At 36.8% G+C, this 15,131-nt stretch overlaps 2 protein-coding genes across 2 annotated transcripts in view; one reads left to right on the forward strand and one right to left on the reverse strand.

Annotated features, from left to right (window-relative positions):
* Positions 1-15,131, reverse strand: part of LOC133440368 (zinc finger protein 37-like) — an 801,383-nt gene that overhangs the window by 367,432 nt on the left and 418,820 nt on the right. The window lies entirely within an intron of this gene.
* LOC133440357 (zinc finger protein 239-like) lies at positions 7,599-8,907 on the forward strand. The gene has a single exon (XM_061717602.1). The coding sequence runs from the start codon at positions 7,801-7,803 to the stop codon at positions 8,674-8,676; it is 876 nt and encodes a 291-aa protein (XP_061573586.1). The 5' UTR covers positions 7,599-7,800; the 3' UTR covers positions 8,677-8,907.

The following is a 15,131-nucleotide window of genomic DNA, read 5'->3' on the forward strand; positions in this document are numbered from 1 at the left end:
GCTGTCCACTCCTGTCTGACCCACAGAAGCATGATTTATTATAAAGCTGATGTTGAGATCCGTGTTGAAGCTGCAGATCTGCAGGTTGGAGAGCAGGAAGAAGAGGGAGGATCATCGGGATCAGATTCCAGGAAGAGGACAGACTTTGGATTTAACCTTTTTTTTATCAGACATCCGTTTAGAAGTAAATGTCTTTTTACCTCAACTCATATTTAGTCAGAAATAATCATGAAAATGTAATTAAGTTTTCATTTTAGATGGATGAATCATTTTATTGTTTATAATTGTGGAATATTACACTCTCCATATGTAGAAAGAGGAGCAGTGCCCCCTGGTGGTGAGTTATAAAAGCTCAACATAAACCCAAGAGTGAACAATCTATCGTAATAATAATAATAATAAAAACACAAATAAAAAAATACTTTAGTGCATCAACAAGAGGAAAGTTGTTAGTGACGCAGATTATTGGTACAGCGTGATCAGTACAACCAGCATTTAGCTCAGAAAACAATGTGGAAAGAGAAATGTCATTAAATGAAGTTGAAAAGTGGAGATGCACTTTTGTCCTTTATCCTCAACTTCCTCAATCATGTCATTTTGATCCAGATTGTTATTTCACTGGTCTTGGCTTCATCAAATGACACATCCAGGGACAGAAGCCGTGCATAGGTGTTCATCCTGTCCAGGTGTTGGAAGGTGAAGTGAAGCCGAAGACATCGCTTCATCCACTGATCTGTTGGCACGGTAGGAAAACTGATAGGAATCCACTGTTTCAGGAACCATGGAGTTGATGTGGGTTAAAAAAAGATGATCTGCTCTGTTGGTCTCTGGAGAAGGTTTAATGAAAATGTTTCTCCATGAATAAGCACTAAAAATAACGTAAAATTTCAAGACAGACTAATTATCCACAATATTTAACCAATAACAATGAAGTCATTAATGATATGAATGAAGTGGTTAATCATTTTAACAGGTATTTTGTGAGTGTTGGACCAAAGCTGGCAGAAAAATGTGTGATCCTGGATCAGCTGATGGATGGAAGGAAACATGAATAAGTAGAAATCCAGATTCAATGTTTCTCACAGCTGTGGAGGAGAGAGAAATCATAGATATTGTAAGTAAATGTAAAAACAATGTGTCAACTGACTGTGGTGATATGACAATAGTCAAAAAGGTTATTGATGGATTGTTAACTGACATACAGCTGTAATCAGTCGCTCAGAACTGGGACATTTCCAAAAAAAGATTAAAACTGCAAAAGTCATCCCACTGTACAGAACTGGAGACAGACACCAATTCACTAATTACAGGCCTGATTCTTTACTCCCAACATTTTCTAAGATCTTTGAAAAAGTATTTATTTACAGGTTGGACAAATTAATGCCAATCAAAAGGCCACGCCCCTAATGACGCATTAAACTTCTTGCTTTATATAATTCCAACCTGCCACAATACGAGGAAAAAGAGGCTTCAAACCCCTGCAGAAAACCTGTGGGTGATTCATGCATGAATGAACCGTCATTCTGAGTTTGGGGGTTAGTTTGCGATCTTTATTCCCTCTAGTGGTTAAATGTTGGAAACTGCAGCTTTAAATGTGTCTTGTATATCTATATATTTCACACCAAAATCAGTTTGATAGTTTTATAGTTTGATCAGTTTGATATTTAAATCTTTCGATGTCTCAAAGACTTACCATGTGTATTATTTTGAAGCCCATTGCAATAAAAGTTTCTTAACAACATAAATGTTTTGTGACAAATAATAAAGAACACATGAATTAAAACATTTTTTTTACATATATATATTGATATTAACAATCAGAAGCTTATCATATAAATTGCGTCAGCTCTCATTGTGTCAGAAAAAATAAAACTCTTTCTAAACCTTCTTGCTTGTGTTGTTTTCTCAGATGTAAATCACTTTGGATAAAAGCGTCTGCTAAATGACAGAAGTCGTAGTAAACCAGTGATGAAAAAAATTTATGTATTTTGTTCTAATTATTTTCGTTGGTAAATTAAATACTTACTGTAACTGCGAGACGGAACTATTCTATATTTAATGGCAAAGTCCGTGTCTGATAAATGTGATGAGTGTGATGTCACAGAGAATGTAGAGCATGTGATTCTTAAATGTGACAAGTATGAGGTAGAAAGGAACGCTTTAACCTTTGTCTGGTATTAGCTTTCTGCTACCATCTCAGATGTTAACGGGTCGGTTTTGACCCGTCCTTTAAATTATCTCTAAAATACACTAAAAGCAATTATCCATCATCCAATTTGTTTCTCATCTCTTGGTTACATTGTTAGGCTTCCTTATCCATGAAAATATTGGTTTTAATATTTTTGGTATGGGACTCTGGGCCTTTTTTTGTCAGTATAGCCCTTAATTTCAATTTTAAAAACTGGTAAAAATGAACCTCAAGAGAATCATATGAATAAATAAAAGGTTTTTGTGTTACCTGGCTATAACGGAGAGGTATTAGAACACATATCTTAAATAAATTTGTTTCAGTTATTTTTTCATTTTAATATTATTAACTATTGTAACATTTATGGTGTTATGGGTAAATTTCGACCCATTTACTTCAAGGAAATGGAAAAAAAGTAAAAGGTAACAATTTCAACCAGAGAATTTTATAATTTAGTGAAAAAAAAATGTTGGATATTATTTTGTTGAAATAAAGGTTCCTGACAAAGTCAAAAAGCCTCGGTGCAATAAACGCATTTTTGTGGTAGTTTTATGAATTTAAAACCTAAGAACGGGTCGGTGGCGACCCTAACACACGACGAAGGTTAAGAGACAGGATGTACGAGCTGGGACGGGAATGGAGTTTAGTAGGTTATTAGGGAGGAGTGAGGTGATGAGGGATTGTTATAAGGAAATCCTTGTCTTTCTTAAAGATGCAGGGATAGATAATAAGATTTAAATGTGGTTATCTTATTTTATTTAGGTATTTCCTTTAAGTTAGACTGTAACCTGGTGTAATAATGATCCTGATGTTACACACTCCGGTACAGCAGGTGGCGGTAGAACCTAATAACGTTGGTTGTGATCCGCCATTAAACCTAGAGAAGAAGAAGGAGAGGACGGTTCTGTTGTTTCCTTTCTTTTTCCTCTTCAACAATGTCTAAGGTGAATCATCTGAGAGAGTTTATCGGTCAGCGACTAACAGCAGCTGCTGTAGAAATATTGTCAGTGTTTGAAAAAAGCATCTTGGAGTATGAAGAAGAGCTCGACCGTCAGCGCAGACTGTTGGACCTCGCCTGGAAACCTGAAATCAGACTCCACAGAGTCGGTACGTAACCCTGGAAAGTTGAATGAATGAACACATGAGTATGACTCCTACAACATCCCTTTGTTTCCAGTTAAAAGCCGTGGTGATGAAGCAAACCAACTAAATGGGAAACTCCCCAGCTCAAGCAGCTGCTGATGTGGGATTCGGAAACATCCCGAACTAACTTGTTGTTCTGTTTACTTGGTGCTGCCTTTCATGCTCCATTCAGACTCTGGACCAGACTGATGTTTCATACTTTATGAATGAATGAATGAATGAATGAATGAATGAATGAATGAATTTTTATTTCGAACATGTATATAAAAAATAAACATTAACATCTTCATATTCACATATGTTGGAAAAAGGAGTAGGAAGAAGTCTACACTTTTTCCTAGTTCCTACCCCTTTATAACTATGAATTTACATTATTGCTATTATTATATCTACACAATATCCATATGAATATAGTCTATATAAATACTATGTAAAACATGCCTATTACTACATAATTATACATATAAGTATAGCTAAAAAAATAATATTACCTGAATATTATATCAATATATAGAAAATACAAATGTTTTATAAATCTATATAAATATACACTATATAACTACATAAATATCCTTATAAATATATATATGCTACATACCTAAGAAATATATAACATATATTACATAATTATAACTCTCCCTCTCAACATAATATATACTACATAAATATCCACATAAATATCTAAACATATCTTAAGAAAGTATAATATACCATTTTTCCCTATTTTATTTGTTTCTCACACTCGTTACCCCATTTCCTCTTCCATATACCTGTTTATAAATAATTGTTTGTATCTCTTTTTAAACAGATTTATGTTAGTACTTTTTCATTTCCAGCTCCAAACTGTTCCACAGAGTCTCCACAGTTCCATATGCACATGCTGCACATTGTTGTTCCTACTTTATTTCACAAAAACATGAAGTTTACAAATTATATATCTGAAACAGAACATAGAAATCACATTTCATGCCAGGGGGGATAAGAGTGGTGCTGCCTTTCATGGTCCATTCAGACTCTGGACCAGACTGGTATTTCATACTTTAAACTTAATCCTTTATTTAGTAGAAAAGATGCAGATCACACTGGCTCCATGTAGATTTTTTTTTTATTCATTAATTCAGCACAGTATAAAAAACAGAACAAGTAACATACAAATGTAAAAGAGAGATTGGTAATGTGCTAGGCTGAGGCAAAAAGCCCAAGGGGCTTATACGAGGCCTCTACCTGTAAAATACAGCAAAATATTGTACAAAGATTTAAAATATGCAGAATACATGATTGCAGTGTAAAAACAAAGACAAAGCAAATAAACAGCAGCATGAATAGAATACATGGTTTCTACATGATTAAAGAAAAAAATAACATATCTAGAAATATCATTAGATTATCTGATCAATTAAATGTGTCCTGAGTTTACGTTTAAAATGATTGAATGAAGTAGAGGTAGACGAGATTGCTGTAGGTGTTCCATAACTGTATCTGATGGAGAACTGACACAAACCAGTACGGAACTTCAGGAGATTTAAATGATTAGCCTGTCTTGTATTAAAATGGTGCATATCACTGTTGAACTGAAAAAATCTTTGCATGGCAAAGAAAATGAAAGTGGCAGGAACAATACTTTGAAAATAAAATTGCAGGTTTGATATGTATTTAACTTAAAGATGGGTAAAATATTGAGTTGTTTGAAAAGAGGGGCAGAATGAGCAGACCAATTACTGTGTGTGGCAATCCTGCAGAATCTTTTTTGCAACATGAAGTTTATGAAGATGTGTGTTGTAGGTAGCTCCCCAAATACTATTACAGTAAATGAGATATGGATATATCAAGCTATAATAAAGAGTTGGGAGACAATTTTCATTCACCAAACAACGGAATTTGCCAATAATACCAATAGATTTAGATATTTTTTACAGACATGGTTGATGTGGTTTTTCCAGCTTAAACTTTCATGGATAATTACACCAAGGAAGGTTGTTGATGTAACCTGAGTGAGCGGGTCGTCTCCTATAGACAGACCGGTGTTAGATTTACATATTTAATAATATACTCTCTTAATACCGATCAGTTTTCTTGGTCACAAATATGCTTAAATACGTTTACTATGACTAAAAACCCAAACTTACAACTTATACAGTACAAAGTTCTTCATAGAATACACTATACTGGACAAAGGATGTTCCAGATGGGCTTTGTCACCTCTAATATCTGTTCACAGTGCACAGAGAACACTCCTGATAATTATATGCATGCTTTATGGTTCTGTACACCGGTACAGAGGTTCTGGAAGGAGATTTGTGAGGATTTATTCACATGGATCAACTACAAAATCCCAGTGTGCCCCACGGTATGTATATTAGGTCACCTGGGAGACATTCAAATAGAACCTACGGGGGGGGCCTCGCAGGCGGTGGGTTGCCTCCCTCCTACTTCTCCCCTCTGTGGGGTTGCTGGTGGCCCGGGTTCCGGGTTCTTCCATGTCGGCCTCTGGTTTCGCGGGTGGCGTGTTGCTCCCCCCCCTCCCCCACTATAGATACACTTCAGGTGGAGCTTTGTTTGGTTTATTACACACACACACACACACACACACACACACACACACACACACACACACACACACACACACACACACACACACACACACACACACACACACACACACACACACACACACACACACACACACACACACACATATAGCCACTCAGTCACATACATATACACAAACATACACAGCCACACAAACATATACATACACTAGGGATGCAAATTATCGATTATTTAATTAATTGACAGTTGATAACCTTATCGATCGATCATCGATTAGTTGATAAGCTGCGTTTTTCCCCCATCTGAGATACAAACATAATTTTTTTTGCTTATATAAAATACAAAGGACATTTTAATGTATTCCTTAATCAAATATTTATTTGATACAAAAGTAACAAAAAGACATTTTTGTACCACAAGGAATATAATATAAAGTGCACTTCAAGGCTATTAGTAGTAGCAGCAGCCATAATAGTGTCATTTGTGTCAAGCAAATTTTAAGTTCTAGTTACGTTTTAAGTTAGAGTTTTGGCAGTGTTCAAAATAAAATTATGTGACCTGCTGTATTGGAGCACATTTTCTTTTAGTTAAAACTGTAGCGGGGACAGATGTTTAGAGAAACCTATGTATGTACCGGGTGAAGATGATTTATGGTTCCGCGTTACAACGCAGAGCCTACGCCGTAGGCTACGGCGGTGGCTCTGCGTCGATTTAAGGCAGAACCATAATTCAGGCTTTAGGGGAGCATATCGGAGAACAACCAGAAGAATATAGAGTGGATTAAAAATAAAAGTTAAGCACTGAGCTACATGTGTCTCCCGTCTGGGCCATTGCAGACTCATTGCCTGAGCATGTTACTAAAACCAAACATATCCGCCGTCTCTTTCTTCTAACTTTATGTGTGCGGCGCAGCGCGTTGTGTCGCATTAAATGCGGTCCGGGCGTAATACCAGCTGGTGAAATTAAACGAAAAAAATAAATAAATAAATAGATTAATTGTAATCGTTAATTTTAATCGGGTAATTTCATAATGGCAATTAATCGAAAATCGATTAATTGTTAACATCCCTAACATACACACACACACACACACACACACACACACAGCCACAAAGACACAAAGACATGTACACACACACGTACGAACACACATATACACACACACACACACACGCATGATCATATACATACACGCATACACACACATAGACATACACACTGGCTTGTTCACCTGCATGCTTGCTCTGTAGTTTTTGGGGTTAGGTAGCGGTAGCTTAGCTCAGACTGCGATCAGATCTCAAGATTTGGGTCGAATGTTCCTTCTTCCTGGATTGGCAGTGGATGTCGTCACCCCCCCCCCCCCCCCCAAAAAAAAAAAAATTAAATATAGTAATAATGCACATATATATACCTTTGGTTTCTACCGTCATGGTATCAATCATTAATATGTGTGCAGACAAGGTAAAAAAAAAAAAAAAAAAAATTACAATATATTTTATTTTTTGATGCAAGTATAATGAAATTAGATTTTGTTTATATTCAGTGATTTTTGTTAATATTAAATCATTTTGAAATGTTTTGTAAATCATGGTTGGCCTTTCCCATTAGAGATGAAAATTGTATGCACTTGTTTTCAAATAACTACATAGATGAAGGGGAAGATTCAGGACAAAGTTTAAACCTCACAAATACAACCAAACAATCAACACTGGGAAGCAATTTTGACTTGTTAAAATCCTATCTTTTTGTCCCTTTTTGTAATTCCAGAACTCCCACAAGAAAATGTTTGTAAGGTGGAGGAGGACGGGGTTTTCAGTGACCAGCACCTGGATAACCTGGAGAGGAGCTGCAGCCCGGACCAGGAGGAACCAGGGCATCCACAGACTACAGAACTGGAGGAAGACTCCAGCGGTCAGGAGATGAAGCACGAGGACGTAGAGGTGGATGTCTCATTGGTCGCTGTTGTGAAAGTTGAAAATGGTGAACCAGGACCAAACTGTGGCCAGCTGCTGTTGCACACTTCTCCTGAAGCTCAAAACAAAGATGAGGAAGGGACTGAAAGTTTAAGCTCAGACTCCAGTAAAACTGCAGATCCGGAGCCAATGAGACGACATGGTGACCAGGAAGATGCTGCTGTCCCGTCAGACAGCAACTGTAAATCAAAGATGACCAGGACCCACACGGGGAAGAAGGCGTTTTCTTGCAGCACTTGCAGGAAAGAGTTCAGTAAAAGTCGTATTTTAATGGATCACATGATGATCCACACTGGCGAAAGGCCGTACCTGTGCAACACCTGCAACAAAACCTTTACTAGATCATCATCTCTTAAACGCCACATAACCATGCACACGGGCGAGAAGCCCTACATCTGCAAAACATGTGGAAAAAGTTACAGGCTACGTTCCCACCTGGTGGATCACTCGAGGACCCACACCGGTGAAAAGCCGTACCTGTGCAACACCTGTGGAAAAACCTTTACTCAATCATCAAATCTTAAAAGCCACATAACCATGCACACGGGCGAGAAGCCCTACATCTGCAAAACATGTGGAAAAAGTTACAGGCTACGTTCCCAGCTAGTGATTCACTCGAGGATCCACACCGGTGAAAAGCCGTACCTGTGCAACACCTGTGGAAAAACCTTTACTCACTCATCAGCTCTTAAAAGCCACATAACCACACACACGGGCGAGAAGAGATATTTGTGCAAGACGTGCAACAAAGGTTTTAGCCGCAGAATTGATTTGCTGAGTCACATGAAAAATCACCCGGAGGAGAAGTCTGGTGACTCGTGACAAATGAAGCTCATGTTGTCGTCCTCCGGGGGCAGCTGTCCACTCCTGTCTGACCCACAGAAGAAGAACCCGCAGAAGTCCAACCACCACCTCCTGTGGCTGATGAGCCTAATCCCCTCCCCACAAGGGTTGCAGGTTCAACCTGGATTTATGCTTCTCCGTCAACTTGACGCAGAGGGAACGATGTGGTTGTGTACTTTTTTTTTAAAGTTCTGCATTGAGTTTGTTTGAATCCCTGTTCCTTCTTAAAGTCGTTATTATTTGTTGCTGTTGGTAACTTGCCGTCTCCACGGTGCAAATAAAGAGCTGTTAGTATGTGCTGAAGGTTCTTTAAACGTCACAGTTTATTTCGTTCATCTACAAAGCCTTTCTCACACGTCCTTTTTCCCGTCTGTTTCTTCTTCACTCACATTCTGTTTGTAAAGTTAATCTGCAGCTCCATGTTGTTAAACTGAAAACCATGAAGAAACTTCAGAGAAACGAGGACAAAAGAAGAAAAGCAACCATCAACACGTCAGAAACAGAACAGCCAACCATCTGTCACCATTTTATAAACTTTAATGTCTGCAGCATTAAACAAAAAACCTTGAAGATTTCCGAAGTCAGTGCAGTCAGATACGGTTTGCTTTTATTTCCCCTTTAAAATGTTTTTATTGATTTAGAAAACGAGAACATTTAGTTTGCAAATTAATGAGGAAATGAGTGGGATACACATCACGATACTTGAGTCACGATACAATACGATATTGCGGTATCCAAATTTGCGGTATATTGTGATAATGTACATAGTTCCCTGAAAACTGTAAAAGGCTTTACGCTTTTTAAAATCTGAGCTGCACGTACATCAGATTATCGTGTAGTTCATAGGACAAACTAAGTCAAAACAATGTAATTCACATGATCCATGCTGTTATTGTAACTATACAAGCTAAAGTTACAAGATATTTATGTATGTTTTTCATATTATTTACATAATATGAAATGAACAATATTATTGAATCACATGTATAAAATCAAGTTGTACTAGATTTACAACTCGTCTGACACATGATTTCTTCTAAAGCTGATGTTGAGATCCGTGTTGAAGCTGCAGATCTGCAGGTTGGAGAGCAGGAAGAAGAGGGAGGATCATCGGGATCAGATTCCAGGAAGAGGACAGACTTTGGATTTAACCCTTTTATATCAAACATCCGTTTAGAAATAAATGTCTTTTTACCTCAACTCATATTTAGTCAGAAATAATCATGAAAATGTAATTAAGTTTTCATTTTAGATGGATGAATTATTTTATTGTTTATAATTCTGGAATATTACACTATCCATATGTAGAAAGAGCAGCAGTGCCCCCTGGTGGTGAGTTAGAAAAGCTCAACATAAACCCAAGAGTGAACAATCTATCTTATTAATAAAAACACAAATAAAAAAAGACTTTAGTGCATCAACAAGAGGAAAGTTGTCAGTGACGCAGATTATTGGTACAGCGTGATCAGTACAACCAGCATTTAGCTCAGAAAACAATGTGGAAAGAGAAATGTCATCAAATGAAGTTGAAAAGTGGAGATGCACTTTTGTCCTTTATCCTCAACTTCCTCAATCACGTCATTTTGATCCAGTTTGTTATTTCACTGGTCTTGGCTTCATCAAATGAACATCCAGGGACAGAAGCCGTGCATAGGTGTTCATCCTGTCCAGGTGTTGGAAGGTGAAGTGAAGCCGAAGCCATCGCTTCATCCACTGATCTGTTGGCACGGTAGGAAAACTGATAGGAATCCACTGTGTCAGGAACCATGGAGTTGATGTGGGTTAAAAAAACATGATCTGCTCTGTTGGTCTCTGGAGAAGGTTTAATGAAAATGTCTCTCCACATTTCTAGTCCATGAAAGAAGCAGATTTTATGTCCATCAAATGCAGTGTCCATTGTTTTTGATAACTTCCTGCCACAAGGAGCCTCAGAGACTGAAGCACAGGTTGGAAATTCCTTCTGTAGCAGAAACTTGCACTTCCTCAAAACCTTGGGCAACAAGCCTGGCTTTTGGTACCAGTCCATTTTCCATCTTTTTCAAAGTGAAAACTCAACGAGTGGAGATGCACTTTTGTAATAATTACAATAATAATAAAAATAATAACATGATAATGGAGGGAGGACTTTGCTGTTTCAGGGCCGAGACCACTTGCCTTCATGGAGAGGGACATGAATTCATTCAAGAACAAGGACTAAAAATAACGGTATTTGGAATATATTGAATGATGCCATTAGGAAAAGTTCAAGACAGACTAATTATCCACAATATTTAACCAATAACGATGACGTCATTAATGATATGAATGAGGTGGTTAATAATTTTAACAGGTATTTTGTGAGTGTTGGACCAAAGCTGGCAGAAAAATGTGTGATCCTGGATCAGCTGATGGATGGAAGGAAACATTAATGAGTAGAAATCCAGATTCAATGTTTCTCACAGCTGTGGAGGAGAGAGAAATCATAGATATTGTAAGTAAATGTAAAAGCAAGGTGTCAACTGACTGTGGTGATATGACAATAGTCAAAAAGGTTATTGATGGATTGTTAACTGACATTCAGCTGTAATCAGTCGCTCAGAACTGGGACATTTACAAAAACAAATGAAAACTGCAAAAGTCATCCCACTGTACAGAACTGGAGACAGACACCAATTCACTAATTACAGGCCTGATTCTTTACTCCCAACATTTTCTAAGATCTTAGAAAAAGTATTTATTTACAGGTTAGACAAATTAATGCCAATCAAAAGGCCACGCCCCTAATTACGCATTAAACTTCTTGCTTTATATAATTCCAACCTGCCACAATACGAGGAAAAAGAGGCTTCAAACCCCTGCAGAAAACCTGTGGGTGATTCATGCATGAATGAACCGTCATTCTGAGTTTGGGGGTTAGTTTGGGATCTTTATTCCCTCTAGTGGTTAAATGTTGGAAACTGCAGCTTTAAATGAGTCTTGTATATCTATATATTTCACACCAAAATCAGTTTGATAGTTTGATAGTTTGATATTTAAATGTTTTGATGTCTCAAAGACTTACCATGTGGATTATTTTGAAGCCCATTGCAATAAAAGTTTCTTAACAACATAAATGTTTTATGACAAATAATAAAGAACACATGAATTAAAAAATATTTTTATTTTATATATTGATATTAACAATCCGAAGCTTATCATATAAATTGCGTCAGCTCTCATTGTGTCGGAAAAAATAAAACTCTTTCTAAACCTTCTTGCTTGTGTTGTTTTCTCAGATGTAAATCACTTTGGATAAAAGCGTCTGCTAAATGACAGAAGTCGTAGTAAACCAGTGATGGAAAGAATGTTGTATGAATTTTGTTCTAATTACTTTAGTTGGTAAATGAAATACTTACTGTAACTGCGAGAAGGAACTATGTCATTTGTTCAGACTCCACTGCAGCCCTTCAGAGTTTGACTTCAAATAAAACAATAAGAGAAGATCTAGTGTTGGAAATATTAATGGTGTTGTGGAGGTTATGCAGAACTGGAATTACTGTGCAGTTTTGTTGGGTTCCTGCCCACATGGGTGTTGATGGCAATGAGAAAGCAGACAATATTGCTAAAAGAGCATTGAAATTGAGTAGTGAGGTAATTATGGAAATTCCTTTTGGTAAAGGTGAAGCAAAATCATGAATTAGAAAGGCAGTGAGGGATTCATGGCAGAAGGTGTGAGACAACGGTGTAAAAGGGAGACATTTTTATAACATACACAAGTCAATTAACGTGAAGGTTTTCAAAGGAAAGTGTAGGAGAGAGGAAGTCATCATTTCTAGATTAAGATTAGGTCATACTAGTTTAAAATCAACTCTGTATTTAATGTCAAAGTCCGTGTGTGATAAATGTGATGAGTGTGATGTCACAGAGAATGTAGAGCATGTGATTCTTAAATGTGGCAAGTATGAGGTAGAAAGGAACGCTTTAAGAGACAGGATGTACGAGCTGGGACGGGAATGGAGTTTAGTAGGTTATTAGGGAGGAGTGAGGTGATGAGGGATTGTTATAAGGAAATCCTTGTCTTTCTTAAAGATGCAGGGATAGATAATAAGATTTAAATGTGGTTATCTTATTTTATTTAGGTATTTCCTTTTTTCCCCCCTTTAAGTTAGACTGTAACCTGGTGTAATAATGATCCTGATGTTACACACTCCGGTACAGCAGGTGGCGGTAGAACCTAATAACGTTGGTTGTGATCCGCCATTAAACCTAGAGAAGAAGAAGGAGAGGACGGTTCTGTTGTTTCCTTTCTTTTTCCTCTTCAACAATGTCTAAGGTGAATCATCTGAGAGAGTTTATCGGTCAGCGACTAACAGCAGCTGCTGTAGAAATATTGTCAGTGTTTGAAAAAAGCATCTTGGAGTATGAAGAAGAGCTCGACCGTCAGCGCAGACTGTTGGACCTCGCCTGGAAACCTGAAATCAGACTCCACAGAGTCGGTACGTAACCCTGGAAAGTTGAATGAATGAACACATGAGTATGACTCCTACAAGATCCCTTTGTTTCCAGTTAAAAGCCGTGGTGATGAAGCAAACCAACTCAATGGGAAACTCCCCAGCTCAAGCAGCTGCTGATGTGGGATTCGGAAACATCCCGAACTAACTTGTTGTTCTGTTTACTTGGTGCTGCCTTTCATGCTCCATTCAGACTCTGGACCAGACTCATATTTCACACTTTACACTTAATCCTTTATTTAGTAGAAAAGATATAGATCACCGTTTTTTTAGATGTATTTATTCAGCACAGTATAAAAACAGAACAAGTAACATACAAATGTAAAAGAGAGATTGGTAATGTGCTAGGCTGAGGCAAAAAGCCCAAGGGGCTTATACGAGGCCTCTACCTGTAAAATACAGCAAAAGATTGTACAAAGATTTAAAACATGCAGAATACATGATTGCAGTCTAAAAACAAAGACAAAGCAAATAAACAGCAGCATAAATAGAATACATGGTTTCTACATGATTAAAGAAAAAATAACAAATCTAGAAATATCATTAGGTAATTTGATCAATTAAATGTGTCCTGAGTTTATGTTTAAAATGATTGAATGAAGTAGAGGTAGACGAGATTGCTGTAGGTGTTCCATAACTGTATCTGATGGAGAACTGACACAAACCAGTACGGAACTTCAGGAGATTTAAATGATTAGCCTGTCTTGTATTAAAATGGTGCATATCAATGTTGAACTGAAAACAATCTTTACATGGCAAAGAAAATGAAAGTGGAAGGAACAATACTTTGAAAACAAAATTGCAGGTTTGATATGTATTTAATCCATTTTAGGAACAAAGGTTACTGGAAATGTAACGCAAGTTTATTGAAATGCCAGGCCTTTCATGATGGAATTGAAATCTTAATCTCAGATGTAAAGTGTGATGAATCAATAATATCTTATGTTGCTAAATGGGAATTCTTAAAATTTAAAGTTTGAGAATTTGCTATTAGTTTTGGAAAATCACGTAACAGAAGTAACAAATTATCAGAAATTATTAAAGAAATAAACTCATATTGCAATAAAACTTCACAGACTGATGAGGATAAATAAAAATGACAAATTTAGCAAATTAAGCTTGATGAAATCTATCTCAGGAGAGCCGAAGGTGCTTATATAAGATCAAGAGCAAAATGGATAGAGGAAGGAGAAAAAAGCACATCATACTTTTGTCGATTAGAAAAAAGAAGACGGGAAAGAAATTCAATCAAATCACTGGTGATTAAAGATCAAACTGTCACAGATCCAGCTGTGATTGCCAGAGAAATAGTTTCCTTCTAGTAAGTTTTATTCCTCATCTTTCTCTAGAGACGATGCTGACAACTTTTTTAACTATATCAAAGATCTTATTCCAACTATAGAAAAACAGTTTGCAGATTTACGTGATGCTGATATTTCTTCTGTTGAACTTGACCAGTTAACAGTTTGTCTTTGGACAAATCCCCAGGGAGGGATGGTCTTACTGCAAATTTTTATAAACATTTCTGGGATTTATTAAAGAACCGTTCTCTCTTATGTTAAAAGAAGCAACTAATAATATCACATTTCCCTCTAGTACGAAACAAGGAATAATAACTGTGATTCCAAAACCGGGTAAAAACCCAAAAGTGTTAGAAAATCTTAGACCGATCACCTTATTGAACAATGATTACAAAATTGTAACCCTCATAAATGATAAGAGATTAAAAAAGCACTTGCACAAAATCATAAGTGACTCCCAGTCTGGCTTTATGAGGGGTAGATCCATTCACAACAATATTCGCTTAATCCTCGATCTTCTAGACTATAATAATTTAATAGAAGATGATGGTTTTATTTAGATTTTTATAAAGCGTTTGATTCGATTGAGCACCCATTCATTTTTCAGTGTTTAAAATTAATTGGATTTGGTGATAAATTCATAAATATCTTTGAATCCCTTTTA

This window comes from Cololabis saira, chromosome 3 (assembly GCF_033807715.1).
Source record: "Cololabis saira isolate AMF1-May2022 chromosome 3, fColSai1.1, whole genome shotgun sequence".
NCBI lineage: Eukaryota > Metazoa > Chordata > Actinopteri > Beloniformes > Belonidae > Cololabis > Cololabis saira.